The 14,022-nt window shown below is 34.6% G+C and overlaps 1 protein-coding gene across 1 annotated transcript; it reads left to right on the plus strand.

Annotated features, from left to right (window-relative positions):
* Positions 1–7,244: 7,244 nt before the first annotated feature.
* On the plus strand, positions 7,245–7,748 carry LOC132804445 (secreted RxLR effector protein 161-like). Its single transcript, XM_060818846.1, has one exon. The coding sequence runs from the start codon at positions 7,245–7,247 to the stop codon at positions 7,746–7,748; it is 504 nt and encodes a 167-aa protein (XP_060674829.1).
* Positions 7,749–14,022: the final 6,274 nt, after the last annotated feature.

Consider the following 14,022-nt stretch of genomic DNA (forward strand, 5'->3'; position numbering starts at 1 on the left):
TAAAAATTGGTTACTCCTTGATGCTACAAATCGACTTGATGGGGTACTCAACAGAGAAACAAACCGAGCTACAGAGAATTAGAGGTCATTTAAGAAGGTTGCATTTTCTTAATATATGGTTGATTGTAAGGACACAATTAACTAGTGGTTTAGGTAAAATTATGATCTAAGAACTTAATATTGGCCACATATACATAAAATTAATTTTATGTTAAAATATGTTCTTTTCCAATATGGGCTTTATCTAGTAAGGCTGATGAATTAACAAGTATTTTATAAATAGATGACCCGACTAGAAATGGAATTTTAAAATGCCTGATATTTTAAAATAACACTTATTTTTATTTGGTAATGATTACTTGGGGATTAATTCTGGGTCCAATGGTGGTGATGAAACGAGCCCCACCCCACCGCCCCTAAAAAAATAAAATAAAATAAAAAATGAACACTTTCTGAGAACAGTTGAGTCTATTGTTTTCAATTTCATGGTTTTAGAAAAAAGGCTTATAATAAGTGTTAACACTTTAGTATTATCAAAAAAAAAAAAAAAGTCAACACTTTATAAAATCAACACCGGAAAGAAATAAAAAATAAAAAATTTAAGGCAATGCGTATCCCATTGTCGCTTATCAATCAGGCTAGACTATTTGGTCAAACTATTATATATATATATATATATATATGAATTACAGTCCAAGCCAAGGTTTTTAAAGGTACAAGTCCATTTTTGTTTTTGTAGAAGTCCAAGCTCAGTTTTGATTAGGGCACTTTGAGATTGGGCCTCTTTGGGTACGGTATTGGCTTTTTTGAAGACGAATCTAATCTGCTTCATTGGCATGTAAACAAGGTTAACTACACCACGCATGAGGAATATTGACAGTATCTGCTATTACTCAAACTATGTTGCTTGAAATTAGATTTCTTTTCTTTCATCGAAAAATTAGGTTCTTTATAATGCCAATTTGATATGAAAGAAGACGTTTCATTTATCCAAATATGGGATTTTTCCAATCTCATTACCATCGGATAATAATCTTCATGACCTCAAGAGTGGGAACTTCACGTTGGAAAGAAACTTAATTTTTATTTTTGGCCTCTTTCTATAAGTTTTTCTTTTCTTTTTAATTATTTCCTTTTTCTTTTTAGGAAGAACTTATTTTAACATATGGTTTCAGATCTTTATTTCCGTGTCTCCAAAAAAAAAAAAAAAAATCATTGTCATTATATATTTTTTTTCTTTTTAATTATTTTCAATTTCATATGCTAGTGTTTTCTCTTTATCTGAAAATAAAAAAAAATAAATAAAAAGCGCTACTGCACTCCTTATATTAAACTTTTTTTTTTTTTTATGAACACCTTATAATATCAACTTGAGAATTTAGAACACTGTAGTGTTTTAATTATTATCATTATTATTATTTTTGCAGCTTTAGTTATCTATTTATTTTGGGTTGAAGCAGAAACGGTCATAACTAGAACAGTAAACAAATTAAGGAACCACAGTCGATCTCTTACCTAGCTAATTAATTTAATTTATATTTACATTTTCATCCAGGGGGGATTATTTGACGTCCGTACATACGTCAGTCCTTGATATGAAACTTAGAAGAAGAGACTTTTGATGGTTGAATAGGTAGAGAAAAGGGAGAATACAAGGAAAACAATCCCAATAATCGTGGAACTAATGGTGAAAAGATCCTTGAAGCAAACCCTCATGAGGGTTGCCTTGAAAAAGGTCCTAGGATTGTCATAATACTGGTTAAGTCTTTGGCAGAGACCAGCGTAGAAGTAACGTGATACCACAATTTGGTCACAGAGTTTGTTAACCATGTTGGGGTGAGAAGGTTATGACCAAGAGCAAGCTAGCTTGAAGTGTTAGCAACAAGCAAGCTTTTGGTAATGCTCTTGGGAATGGTTGTGTGTGAGTTGTGTTTTTAGGTTTTGGTTATGGTGTTTTCTGGTTTTTAGGGTTCCTAGAGTGTTCTAAGGTGTTGAAGAAGAGATAAGAAGAAGGGGACCACGTTGCTTTTGAAAAATGAGGCTTGGATCTATAGCCATTTCATTCATTTTGCAATATAAGCTTGAAATTACAACTAGTTCACACATGCCAAGCATGTGAGCTTACAAAATGAGTAAAATATTTGAAATTTAAAAAGTAAAATGGTCAACACCTAACTTTTCATACACAAAAGATTCAAAAACCAGCTGCAACATGTCTATTCCAAATATAGTAAAAGGTGGCACATGGTTTGAACTAAGTTCCTATTGTTTAACTAGTTTGGGTAAACAACCAAACTAGCTTCACCTACTTAGTTCCCCTTTGTATCTGCTTATGAAACTTGGTTTGAAGCATCCTTGGTCATCAATAAATATTGTTCCAAGAGCTAGGAAAGTTCTGGAACCGGATCATGGGCCAAACAGCTCCAAAACTGGCCCATACTCTGCATACTGGGCCCATCAGATACAGCAATCTGTTTGGAATAGAAAATGGACTTTTTCATGTCATTTTGACCTGAACTTTGAACCAGAGTCTTCTATATATGTCTGTAGACATACCTCAAAATTTCAGCCCAAAACTCCATTTGCAACCTGAGATATAAGATAAATAGTGGAACTATGTTGCTGGAAATTATGAATCCAGCACCATAGGCATTTCAAGCATAACATTCATACTCTTTTGTGCATAATTTTGCCTATAATTTTGCATACATAACTTAGGCACAAAACATTATCAAAATATACCTTACATAAATTAAAAACATACAAAAAAATATAAACTCATAAAAGGAAAGGATTTGATACCAAGGTGTGCATGCTAGCCGGTGACATGCACCATCAAGTGGCAAAATTGCCACACTTCAACAAACCATGCGAACCATTGCCTCATTGCTGCCTAACCAGTTGTCGAACAATTTTCTTGCCTAACCAGCTGTGCTGATGAGTTGATCCAGTAGAAAAACTTAATTGCAAATAAAAGGCCCATTCGGATAAACAAACTGCTCCAAAGCCATGACATTTCTCATAATGCATTCGGTGTTGCCTTGTACCTTCAGTTCAGGGATTTCCAATTTCAAATAATTCCGATATACACCCTCAAACATGGGATAAGGCTCTGTTTTTTTTATTAATGTCAGCTATAACTCTATTCTCTTTGCATCTCACAAACTTCACCCTTGCCCTACTCAGTTGTGTTGCAGTACAGAGACAGAAAATGGCATCATCCTTCTCTGGAAAGTGATCACTCAGAAGCATAAACTTTCTAACCAAATCAGTGAAATGTTTGATTCTCTTGAATGGGATCTTAATTTCACTGTCTTTTAAATCCTTGATGAGATCAGCAAAGCGGAATTCGTTCATGGATTGTGTCATTTGCATGTATGTTCTCTTGGCGAGAGGTTTTCCAAACCTGTAATAATCGAGGAAGAATTCATAGGAAATGTTCTTAAAGAAATCGCTGCATTTACTTTCCCCAGTTAGCCCTGATAGATGATGATTATTTTTACTCTCTGTCTTGTTTTCATCCTCTGGGTAGATAAAGTCAAATAGTTCCTTGAAAACAAAATATGGGAGCTGATTTTCAAACATTATCAAGTCCAGTTTTATACCTGTCTTCAGCCATGGTGTTCTCAGTATGTAATTGCCTGAACAGTTTTCATAGTTTTTCAAGAAGAGCTCAAAGATGAAGCAGGCATCTCGTAAAATCATGCAGATGAAGTCAAGCGCATTTGTTGCAATTAATGCTGCACATTTCTAAAGGAAATTCTAGAAATACTTAGGTGGCAAGTAAGAGTTTAAGTTTGACTTGACTTCCTCATGTGTGTAAGTGTTCAAGTTGAACTTGGCTTCCTAGGATATTTATGTGTGTAAGAGTTTAAGTTTAATTTGACTTCCTCATGTGTATAAATGTTCAAGTTAAACTTTGCTTCCTAGAACCCAGAACATTCATGAATTGTTTAGTTGGCTAAGGAACCCACTTTATACTTGTATAAATAGGAAGCTATAGCTTCCACAACATATGTAACGATTACATTAAAAAAAAAAAAAGTTTGTATATTTTCCTTTCTCCTTTCCTTTCTCCACCAAGAGTATCCCACAATATCTTTCAATAAATTCCATTAGTGGTATCAGAGCCAGGTTGGTTCATTGACTGGGCGTAGGTAATTTCATTCACCATGGCTGAGAACACCTTCTGCACAATTCCAGTTTCAATCTTTAGTGGTGAAAACTATGATTTTTTGTCTATAAAAATGACCAGTTATTTTAGACCCCAAAAATTATGGGGCATTGTTAGTGAGGGCTATACTGTTCTTATTGATATTAACATTCTTGACGACAATCAAAAGAAGGAGCTTGATGAGAATCAACAAAAAGATTCCCAAGCTTTGTTTGTTCTGCAACAAGCCATGGCGGATGAAATATTTCCAAGGATTATGGGAGCTATAACAGCTAAAGAGGCATGGGATACGATACAGGAGGAGTTTCAAGGTAATGTTAAGGTACGTGCCATAAAATTACAGACTCTGAGAAGAGATTTTGAAAATTTAAAAAATGAACGATAATGAGACCGCTAAAGATTACTGCTTAAGAATAAAAGAAATAGTTAATCAAATGAGAGTCTATGAAGAGAATATTTCTAAAAAGAAAGTAGTAGAAAATTTTTTAATTAGTTGCATAGAAAAATATGATGCTATTATTACAGCTATAGAAGAATCAAAGGATATTGAAAATTTAATAGCAACAGAATTAATGGGCTCTCTAGAAGCATATGAGAAAAGATTGAATAGGCAGAGTGAAAATTATTTGGAAAACGCTTTTTAGTCTAAAATAAAAATGTGGTCCCAAAATATTAAAGATGGATGGAAAAAACCACAAGAAAATTCTAGAAATAATCAAAATAAGAATAGCAAATATCCTACTTGTGATATTTGCAAAAGAAAAAGTCATTTGGAAAAAGACTATTGGTTTAAAGGAAAACCATAGTGTAGAGTCTGTAGAAAATTTGGGCACGTAGAAAAAGATTGTCGCTTTAAAAACACACATCAAGCTAATTTTATTGAAAAGAAGGACATAGAAAATCATATATTCTATGTCTCGCAAGGTGAAGATAAAAAGGACACTCAGTATTTAGATAGTGGTTGCAGTAACCATATGACAAAAGATGAAAGTATTTTCTGTAGCCTTAATAAATTACAAACAAAAGTCAAAATTGGAAATGAGGAATTTATAGAGGCTATAGGAAAAGGAACCATTGCTGTAGAAACCAAAAAGGGTAAACGGTGCATTAATGATGTACTATTAGTCCCTTCAATAAATCAAAATCTCCTCAACGTTGGACAAATGATAGAGAAAGGATACTCTCTGCGCTTTGAAGGAGATTCATGTACAATATATGACAAGACAAATAAAACTACGGAGATTGCGAAAATCAAGATGAAAGGGAACAGATCCTTTCCAATAGAATGGAAATATGCTAGTGAAGCTGCCATCAAAGCACAAATAGATATCTCATGGATTTGGCACAAGAGATTTGGTCACTTTAATTTCAATGGCCGCAAGATTCTTCAACAAAAGAACATGATGCATGATTTACCAACTATTGAAGATATCAATGGTATTGGTGACGTGTGTTTACAAGGCAAGCAACATCGGCAACCTTTCCTGGCAGGCACAGCATGGAGAGCAAGGAAGCCGCTAGAGCTAATTCATATCAATATTTGCGGACCAATGCGAACTCCATCAGTAAACCAAAATAGTGATCGAGGAAAGGAATACATCTCCAAGAAGTTCAACAATTTCTATGAAAATGAAGGTATGGAGCACCAACTTACAGTTAGATATGCTCCAGAGCAAAATGGTGTATCTGAAAGGAAAAACAGAACAATCATGGAGATGGCTAGAACAATGCTAAAGGATAAAGGTCTCCCAAATAGTTATTGGGCAGAACCTGTCTCTATTGTGGTCTATCTACTAAACAGATGCCCAACCAAAGTAGTTCAAAACATGACACCAATTGAAGCTTGGAGTGGGAGAAAACCATCCGCAAAGCATCCTAAGGTTTTCGGATGCATTTCGTATGCCCACATACCAAAGGAAAAGAGAAGCAAATTAGATGACAAGACAGAAAAATGTATCTTTCTTGGCTATTGCTTGAAATTAAAAGGTTATCGAATTTATAGCCTAGAAACAAACAAGTTAATCATCAGTCGAGACGTTGAGTTTGATAAAGATGCATCTTACAATTGGGAGACTAAAGAAGTTGAAAGGAAGATAATTTATGTACCACAATAGAACAACAAAAAGAGGAGGAGCCAGATGAAAGTCAAGGACCTCAGGAGATAAATCAAGAATCTCTAACTCATCAAATGCAACAACAACTCGAGCCGAAGGATTCATCGCCAAAATTAACTCCTCAAAGGACTCGACTATTAACAGAGATTTATGAATCATGCAACTTGGCCATAGTAGAGCCTGGGAGTTTTGAAGAAGGTCAAAACATGAAGTCTGGGTCAAAGCAATGGAAGAAGAGATAAGAATGATCAAAAAGAACAAAACATGGGAGTTGGTGGATCTTCCTTCGAACAAAGATGTCATTGGAGTTAAGTGGATATATAAGACAAAGCTTAACTCTGATGGATCAATACAAAAACATAACGCTCGACTAGTAGCAAAAGGATATTCGCAGCAATTTAGAATTGACCACAATGAAACATTTGCTCCTATTGCTCGTCTAGACACTATAAGGGCACTCCTAGCATTAGCTACTCAAAAGAGGTGGAAAATATATAAATTAGATGTGAAGTCTACATTCCTTAATGGTTATTTGGAAAAAGAAATTTACATTGAGCAGCCGCATGGGTTCATGGTGCAAGGACAAGAAAATAAAATGCTAAGATTAAAGAAGGCTTTATATGGACTAAAACAAGCCCTGTGAGCCTGGTACAGCCGAATTGACACCTATTTCATCAAGCAAGGATTCGGGAGGAGCTATAGTGAGCCTACACTATACATCAAGATCCAAGGTATGGACAACACTCTTATTGTGTCTTTATATGTTGATGATCTTATATATACAGTAAACAATGAGAAAATGATTGAGGAATTTAAAAAAGAGATGTTGAAGACATTTGAAATGACTGACTTGGGCTTGATGCATTACTTTTTTGGAATTGAGACATACCAATTGTGATGAAGGAATATTTATTTCTCAAAAGAAATATACTGAAGGTATTATTAAAAAGTTCTAGATGAGTGGTTGCAAAACTGTAGCAACACCACTTGACAATTGTCAAACAATGAAGAAAGAAGATGGATCACCACAAGCTAATAGCTTGACATTCCGAAGTCTCATTGGAAGTCTCCTATATTTAACAATTACTAGACCAGATATCATGTATGCAACAAGTTTGCTATCAAGGTTCATGCAGAATCCAACTCAAGTGCATTATGGAGCTATAAAAATAATACTAAGATATCTACACGGAACTAAAGATTATGGTATATGGTATAGACCCATTTCTAATTCACAACTGCTTGGATTCACAAATAGTGACTGGTCAGGATCAGCAGATGACATTAGAAGCACTTCTGGCTATGCGTTCACTCTTGGCTCAGGCATTTTCTCTTGGGCATCAAAGAAGCAAGCAACAGTTGCACAATCATCTGTAGAGACAGAATATATTGCAGCTGCATATGCCACAAGTCAAGCATTATGGCTCAAGTATATATTTAAAGATTTTGGAGAACCATAAAATGAACCAACAATAATATACTGCGATAGCAAGTCAACAATAGCAATGGTGAAGAACCCAATGTTCCATAACAAGACCAAACACATAAAAAGAAAATATCACTTCGTCCATGAAGCTGAAGCAAATAAAGAAATTGCAATCAAATACTGCAAGACTGAAGAGCAATTAGCGGACATCTTCATCAAGGCACTACCTCGAAACACATTCGAATTACTAAGAAGCAAGATTGGAATAACAGAAATGTGCATCAAGGAGGAGTGTTGCAATTAATGCTGCACATTTCTAAAGAGAATTCTAGAAATACTTAGGTGGCAAGTAAGAGTTTAATTTTGACTTAACTTCCTCATGTGTGTAAGTGTTCAAGTTGAACTTGGCTTCCTAGGATATTTATGTATGTAAGAGTTAAAGTTTAATTTGACTTCCTCACGTGTATAAGTGTTCAAGTTAAACTTTGCTTCTTAGAACCTAGAACATTCATGAATTGTTTAGTTGGCTAAGGAACGCACCTTGTACTTGTATAAATAGGAAGCTATTGCTTCCACAACATATGTAACAATTACATAAAAAAAAAAAAAGTTTCTATATTTTCCTTTCTCCTTTCCTTTCTCCACCAAGAGTATCCTATAATATCTTTCAATAAATTCCATCACCATTATTCGCAACAGCAGGATCAAAGTCAAAGGTCACTGCATAGCTACTCTGGATGCGTGGTAGTAGATTGTCCATGAATTTGATCCTTTTTCCCTCTTCTATATGTTTCCATGAGTCCTGATTCCAGAATTGTTGCTCATACTTGAATTTTTTATGCTCCATTGCATTCAACTTTGGATTGCCATGGTGAGGAGGGCTAATGGAAACTAGATGGGGAGTCTAAGCTGCTTTGTTTACCTTGCAGAGCTTCTTTGGAACCTTGTAAATCCAACATGTATTGTTTAGGTCAGGTTCCAAGTCCTTTGGCACGTTGATGATGACCAGCTGATTAGGCAACTCCTCCTTTGAAACAGGATGGTGTGATGGTGATGCCATTCTCTTTCCCTTATGACGTCTAGATCAAATGAGAAAACAAACATAGTAAATCAATTTGGGTATAGGTACATGTACTTAGCCAGCGCTGAACTATTTAACAATTATTAATTTGAAAGGCAATATATTTTCATTCATTTCTCTTCAATGAAAAAACTAATTAGTGTTGATGGATCAAATATGGTTTCAAAAATGTCTTACCTTCCTCATTTTATTTTATTTTTTCAATCAAGCTTTCTCACCAATTCTTAAACCACTTTGGTTTACTCTATGTTTACACCAATAAAGATCATCTTAATTATTAGGAACAGATAGTGGAGCAAATATATTTGTTTCTTAAAAACATAAACAAAATGAAAAGTAAGCAGTACTCAATCCAGTGGCATGGCAAAATGAATGCTTTTATACTGGTAGAGAGCAAAGCTCGTACTTGTCATAAATGTAAATTTAACTCGACAAGTCAACTTGCAATAAGTTACGCTGGTTTAATTCACTTCCATGCCTTTGAGAATGTATCTTTTTTCTTTTTTTTTCTTTTTTTCTTTTTTTTTATAAAGAAAAATTGTTATCTATGTGGTATGGAAAGTAACATTTGATTTTTTTGACATGACCACTAAAACCAATGTTACATGACTTTCACATCACTACTAAAGCCCACAAATACGCAATTAATGTTACTTTTTTTTCCATTAAGAGAGAGAGAGAGAGAGAGAGATACAACAGAGAAAAGAGATTGGCCAACATTGAGGCTCCATGTCCACCTCTTTCATTCCTCTCTATAAGAATACTTATAACCGTGCACTCGAAATAATATTACTGTTAGTGTAATGTCACTTTTTTTACTATCATAGTTGCTTTGTGATTATTAGTTACTGTATTTTCAACTTTTTGGTGAAACACTGTTGTATTAGGTAGCCAAAGTATGGCTTTTCTTTTGGTGGTATGATTACTGCAATAGTAGGTGAAAAGTAGATGATTTATTGTTCTAAGCTGGTGTTTATATATTTTTGTCCAAAAATGAATGAGGCAAGTTTTCACACCAATTATGCTCCTTGTTTTCTTTCCTTTCCTTTTGCTATGTTTTTTGTCTAAAAATCCTACAAATGGTATGAGAGCTCTAATGATCTTCATGGGGCTATGAGTGAAATAGCAAAAAAAATACAGAAACCTTCCTTCTACATTTCCTTCTTTTTTTTTTTTTTTTAAATGGTTTCAACTCATTTTTCTGCTCCATCACCTCTTATATTTTTTGGAGAAAATTATGCCACGTGGTCTATAAAAATGAAAGCTTACCTTCAAGCTTTTGACTTGTGGGAAGTTGTAGAGACCGATAGAAATCCTCCCCCTTTGACAGCAAATCCCACTATCGCTCAAATAAAGCAACATAGTGAGGAGGTTACAAAAAAGTTTAAGGCTTTATTTGTTTTACATGCTGGTGTTTCAGAAGTGATGTTCACCAGAATTATGGCTTGCACTACAGCTAAAGAGGTCGGGGACAAGCTGAAAGAATAGTTCTAGGGAAGTGGAAGAACAAGACAAATGTAGGTATTAAACTTAAGGAGGAGTTCGAAACTTTTAGAATGAAGGATTCTGAGTTGGTAAAAAACTTCATTGACAGAATAACGAAGATAGTAAACCAAATCAGAATTCTTGGAGAGGAGTTAGGAGATAAAAGAGTTATGGAAAAAGTGCTGGTAAGCTTACTGGAGAAGTTTAAAGCAAAGATCTCATCCTTGGAGGAGTTAAGAGATTTGAGTCAGATTTCTTTATCAGATCTTGTTAATGCTTTACAAGCAACTGAACAAAGAAGATCTATAAGATAAGAAGAAACCTCAGAAAGTGCTTTTTTAGCACTATAAAATGGTAAGGCTCCAGCAATCAATAATCAAAGGAAGCAGCGAGATGGAGGAAGTAATGTCAAAGGAAAACATGATGCTGGTACAAGCAGAGAGGGTGAAAGAAAGAAGTTTATGAAGTGCTCTCATTGCAAAAAGGACAACCATCCTAAAAAATATTGCTAGTTTAGGCCTAATGTTCAATGTAGAGCTTGTAAACAACTTGGACATATTAAAAAAGTGTTTGCGAAAACAAAAGAAGACAAGTGCAACAAGCACACCAAGTACAAGTTGCTGATGAAGCACGGCCAAGTGAGGAAAAGCTATTTGTTGCTACATGTTATGCAGAAAATAGTAGCAAAGAAGCTTGGTTGGTGGATAATAGCTGCACTCAACATATGACTCATGATGCTGATCTCTTCAAGACCTTGGATAGAAGCTTTGTTTCCAAAGTCCAAATAGGAAATGGAGATTTTATTCAAGTTCAAGGCAAAGGAGATGTGGCTGTGGAAACTTCAACAGGTACTAAACTCATTTCAAATATGTTATATGTACCTGAAATTAATGAAAGCTTGTTGAGTGTGGGACAAATGCTTGAAAATGGATATTCCTTGAATTTTCAAAATAAGTCTTGCACAAAATATGATCAACATGGAAGTGAAATTCTAAATGTTGGAATGAAAGATAAAAGCTTTGTAGTAGAATGGAAGTGGGAAAGGAGTGAAGTTCTAGCCTTAGAAGAGAATTTTATCTAAGAACATGGTGAAATTCAAGAGGCTGATTCAGATGATGAAGATGTTGTTGGCATTCGAGATATAAGACCCCTGTTTGATGTCCAACATACAAGAATCATGTCTGATGTCTGAGATATAAGATCCCTGTCCGATGTCCGAGATACAAGATCCTTAACTGATGTATATGAGAGAAGCAACCTAGCATTGTGTGATCCAATTATTTTCTATGCCGTAAATCAGTTTGAGATATGGAGAGATGCTATGAAAACTGAAATCAGTATGATAAACAAAAGAAAAACTTGAAAATTGGTAAACAAACCTCAAGGCAAAAAGGCAATTGGAGTGAAATGGGCACCAAGCTCATTGAAGATGGTACAATAAACAAGCATAAAGCAAGATTGGTAGTTAAGGGTTATGTGTAGCAACCAAATATTGATTATGGAGATACATTTGCACCAGTTGCAAGACATGAGACAATCAGATTCCTACTATCTTTTGCTGCTCAAAAAGTTTGGAAAGTTTACCATTTAGATGTGAAACCTGCATTTCTAAATGGTTACTTGCAAGACGAGGTGTATGTTGAACAACCTAAAGGCTTTGTTGTTCAAGGAAAGGAAGACGGAGTTTATAAGCTGAAAAAAATGGTGAATTGAAGCTGGTTCATTACAGATCTGAGGTCCAGCTTGTTGATATTTTGACAAAAGCATTGCCAAGAAACAGGTTTGAAACATTGAGAAATGATCTTAGTGTTTCCAACAAAAGTGTTAAGGAGGAGTGTTAGTATAATGTCACTTTTGTTGCTATCATAAGTTGCTTTGTGATGATTAGCTACTGTATTTTCAGCTTTTTGGTGAAACACTGTTGTATTAGGTAGCCAAATTATGACTTTGTCTTTTGATGGTATGAGTAGTGCAATAGTAGAAGAAAAGTAGGTGATTTACTATTGTAAGCTCATGTTTATATATTTTTGTCCAGAAATGAATGAGGCAAGTTTTCACACCAATTTATGCTTCTTGTTTTCTTTCCTTTCCTTTTGCTATGTTTTTTGTCTAAAAATCCTACAATTACTTTTGATATACTTCAAATGGTTGAGAAGTAAGCTCCCATAACAAACAGAAAAACACCAAAGAAGAGATTGGTCGCCATTGAATCTACATTGCCTCCACTTTCACCTCCAGCATCATATCAATATATATATATACACTTTATATATAAATATATATTGCTTGTACTTAGATTCACCAACAAAAAATATATATATTTCAAATTTCAAATTCATTCAACTTCAACACCCCCTCTCCCCTTTTTTCTCTATCTATTCCCATGACTTCCATGTTCTATACTCAATAATCAATCTATGCACTATCTCTAAGAATAGAATAGTAACCACAGTACAAGAATTAAGCATTTAGCATCTTTGAACCTATGAACAAAAGTAAGTCTCTATGACTCGTTAAAAAAAAAAAAAAAAAAAAAAAAGAGCCAATTCGGTATGACCATGAATTCTGGTCTAGCTTAAACCAGATTTCGGACGAGTCTAATGTAAGCAGTGATGAACTGTTTGTAACGAATTTAAATATTTAAACTACAAATGCTGAGACATACACACCGAAATGTATAACAAATAAAATAAAGCTTCATTATAATGTCTTGAGCTGATATTTAGCATCGTACTTGGAGGAGAATTCAGCCTTCTCAAAGTACGTACTTTCTTCATTTGTACTACTACTAAACATCTTGTGTGTTCTTGTTGTATAGATTCTAAAGAGATGATCCATTATAGCCTAAATTATATAAGGCAGGACAATATCATTTTTTCAATTGAAATATAATTAATGATAGCCCCCCAGCATATAAAAGATTATCAAAAACTCAAAAAGATGCACTAACAAGCACAGAAAGCATCAGATATAATATTAAAACTCAAAGTATATTGCAAGCCATATATGCACACAATTTCATGAAATTTGACCAAAAATACAAAGGAAGCAAAATGATGACAAAAAAATTTATTCAACTGACCAATAATATTGTTGGATAAAAGCTTGCGCGATGTTGAAGTGTGGCAATTTTGCCACTTGATGGTGCATGTCACCGGCTAGCATGCACACCTTGGTATCAAATCCTTTCCTTTTATGAGTTTATATTTCTTTGTATGTTTTTAATTGATGCAAGGTATATTTTGATAATGTTTTGTGCCTAAGTTATGTATGCAAAATTATAGGCAAGATTATGCACAAAAGAGTAGGAATGTTATGCTTGAAATGCCTATGGTGCTGGATTCATAATTTCCAGCAACATAGTTCCACTATTTATCTTATATCTCAGGTTGCAAATGGCGTTTTGGGCTGACATTTTGAGGGATGTCTACAGACATATATAGAAGACTATGGTTTAAATTTCAGGTCAAAAGGACATGGGAAAGTCCATTTTCTATTCCAAACAGATTGCTGTATCTGATGGGCCCAGTATGCAGAGTATGGGTCAGCTTTGGAGCTGTTTGGCCCATGATCTGATTCCAGAACTTTCCTAGCTCTTGGAACAATATTTATTGATGACCAAGGATGCTTCAAACCAAGTTTCATAAGCAGATACAAAGGGAAACTAAGTAGGTGAAGCTAGTTTGGTTGTTTACAAAAACTAGTTAAACAATAGGAACTTAGTTCAATCCATGTGCCACTT

Source organism: Ziziphus jujuba, chromosome 7, assembly GCF_031755915.1.
Source record: "Ziziphus jujuba cultivar Dongzao chromosome 7, ASM3175591v1".
Lineage (NCBI taxonomy): Eukaryota > Viridiplantae > Streptophyta > Magnoliopsida > Rosales > Rhamnaceae > Ziziphus > Ziziphus jujuba.

Coding starts and splice junctions, on each gene's coding strand:
- LOC132804445 (XM_060818846.1), top strand. CDS start 7,245: ATGAGTGGTTGCAAAACTGTAGCAACACCACTTGACAATTGTCAAACA.